Here is a 1845-nt window from a genome sequence, read left to right as displayed (position 1 = left end):
GGGGGCCCAGCGCGGGCCCCGGGGCCGAGCGGGCGGCTACTGGCGGCAGGTGTCGTGGAAGGCCTCGAGCGTGCGGAAGTCCCTCCACGTGGGGGGGAGGCCGTCCTGCAGGAACCTCCCGCAGCGCTGGCACGGCGCCTGGAACAGCTTTATGTAACTCCTCAGCCAGGTCTAAAAAGAGAAGCGAGGGAGAGGGAAGCAGTGGGTCTGGGCGCTTCCAATGTCACCTTCCTGGCAAGCTTGGGCGCCCCGGAGGTGGCCGAGACCCCCAGCTTTCACGGAGGCTGCCCGGGGCCAGGCCCGACTCCGCCCGCGCCCGGTGCCGGGCCTCCTGGCCCTTCCCCGGGCCTGGGCTGTGAAGACGGACATTCCCGCTCTCCAGGCAGGCAGAGCCCCGCTGGCCGGGGCCCCGGGGCCGCGCCTGGCCCCGTGGTTCTGAGGACACCGCCTTCCTGTTCCCCGCCGTCCCCGCGGTGACGCCCAGGGCTCCCCGCCCCTCAACGGCTCCCGAGGGCCGGCACCCTCAGGGCGCGGCCGCGTGCCCGGGTCAGCAGTAACGCCGACACGCACCCCAGGCCCAGCAGCAGGGCCCCGCGTCATACATAAGGATGAGACTCACGTAACTCAATTCCCAACCTCAAGGAGACTCGAACACAGCGAACACGAGCCCGAGCCGCCCGGCAGCCGAGCCCGCCCTCCCGACTCAAGGGCAGGGCCCCGTGCGAATGTCCTTCGAGACCGGCTCGCAGAGAGGTGGCTCTGGGAGGGGGCGAGCGGCGGGCGCCAGCCCTCGGTCTCACCAGAGCCTGTCGCCCCCAGCAGCGCTAAACACAGGTGAGCGGCCACCCCGCCCCACATTTACCCTGTTCCGGATCAAGAGTGAAGCCCCTGGAAGCCCGCTGGTCATTAGGGCCCCTGGGCAGACTGGCGAGAGAGCCGACCTCGCCATGTCCAGAGCGCTGGTCAGCTGCCCGCTGACTGCCCCAGCAGACCCCAGGTGCCAGGGACCCGGGGCGGCCTGTTCCCTGCCCAGCTGGGTTTGACCTCTGGAGAGGTGCCAGCAGGTCTGGTGGGCATGTCCAGCATGAGTTAGGGAGGGAGCTGGCAGCAGGGCGCCCAGGCAGCGGCCCTTGTCGTGGCCCTCGGCCCAGGGCTGGCCCCGTGGTAAGTTGGGCTGCATCACTGGCTAAGAGAAGTGCCCATGGCTGGCTGGGGGGGGCCCACCTCAGCGCCAGCTGATGTCCGCTCTAAGAACTCTGGCCTGAGGCCAGCCTCCGACAGCCGAGCACCTGGCCTGCAAAGTTCTGAGCATTTGACAGGAGTGGCTGTTTCGGGGGCCGCTCCTGTCCCCCTGAGGATGAGGCATCCTGGGGGTGGCAAGGCTGTCTCGGTCGGGGCTGCTCGGCCCCGGTCAGGACGCTCTGAAGCCACCCTTGGGCAGCGGCCACAGAAGCTGCAGCTGGCTGGAGGTGGCCTCTCCTGACCCCTTCGCAGGCCGGCAAGGACCAGCGCGGGGTGCCCTCCGGGGCCCACCGCCCCTCCGCCACGCCACAGCGGCCGGGGGTCACGGCAAGGCGAGGTCGGAGCCCACTTACCATGAAGGATCTGACCACGACATCGGGCATCTGGGGCAGCTGGTAGTGGAGCAGGGCGGTGGTGGCGTGGTCCGTCACCTGGGGCCAAGGACAGACACCGAGTTAGCGGCCACCCCAGCCAGCGCCGCCACGGCGGGCGTCTCTGGTACGCGACACATCTGCTTGGGAAACGCTCTTGGGGAAAGGACATCTGAAATGACATCTGAAGCTCGGGAATTAGTTAGCGCGGGGTGGGGAGCGGGGCGGCGCG

The 1845-nt window shown here is 69.4% G+C and overlaps 1 protein-coding gene across 1 annotated transcript in view; it reads right to left on the bottom strand.

Moving 5' to 3' along the window:
* Positions 1-6: 6 nt before the first annotated feature.
* Positions 7-1845, bottom strand: part of MED27 (mediator complex subunit 27) — a 141675-nt gene continuing 139836 nt past the window's right edge. Inside the window, exons 7-8 of the mRNA XM_004677237.2 lie at positions 1596-1673; positions 7-171 (exon numbers count right to left, since the gene is read on the bottom strand). Of these exons, the coding sequence (XP_004677294.1) occupies positions 37-171; positions 1596-1673 (213 nt within the window). The 3' untranslated portion in view covers positions 7-36. The remainder of the gene's footprint in view (positions 172-1595; positions 1674-1845) is intronic.

Source organism: Condylura cristata, unplaced genomic scaffold (genome assembly GCF_000260355.1).
Source record: "Condylura cristata isolate star-nosed mole 26May11 unplaced genomic scaffold, ConCri1.0 scaffold00006, whole genome shotgun sequence".
NCBI classification, from domain to species: domain Eukaryota; kingdom Metazoa; phylum Chordata; class Mammalia; order Eulipotyphla; family Talpidae; genus Condylura; species Condylura cristata.
The sequence above is the reverse complement of the archived record's forward strand: the minus strand, read 5'-3'. Positions and strand labels throughout refer to the sequence as shown.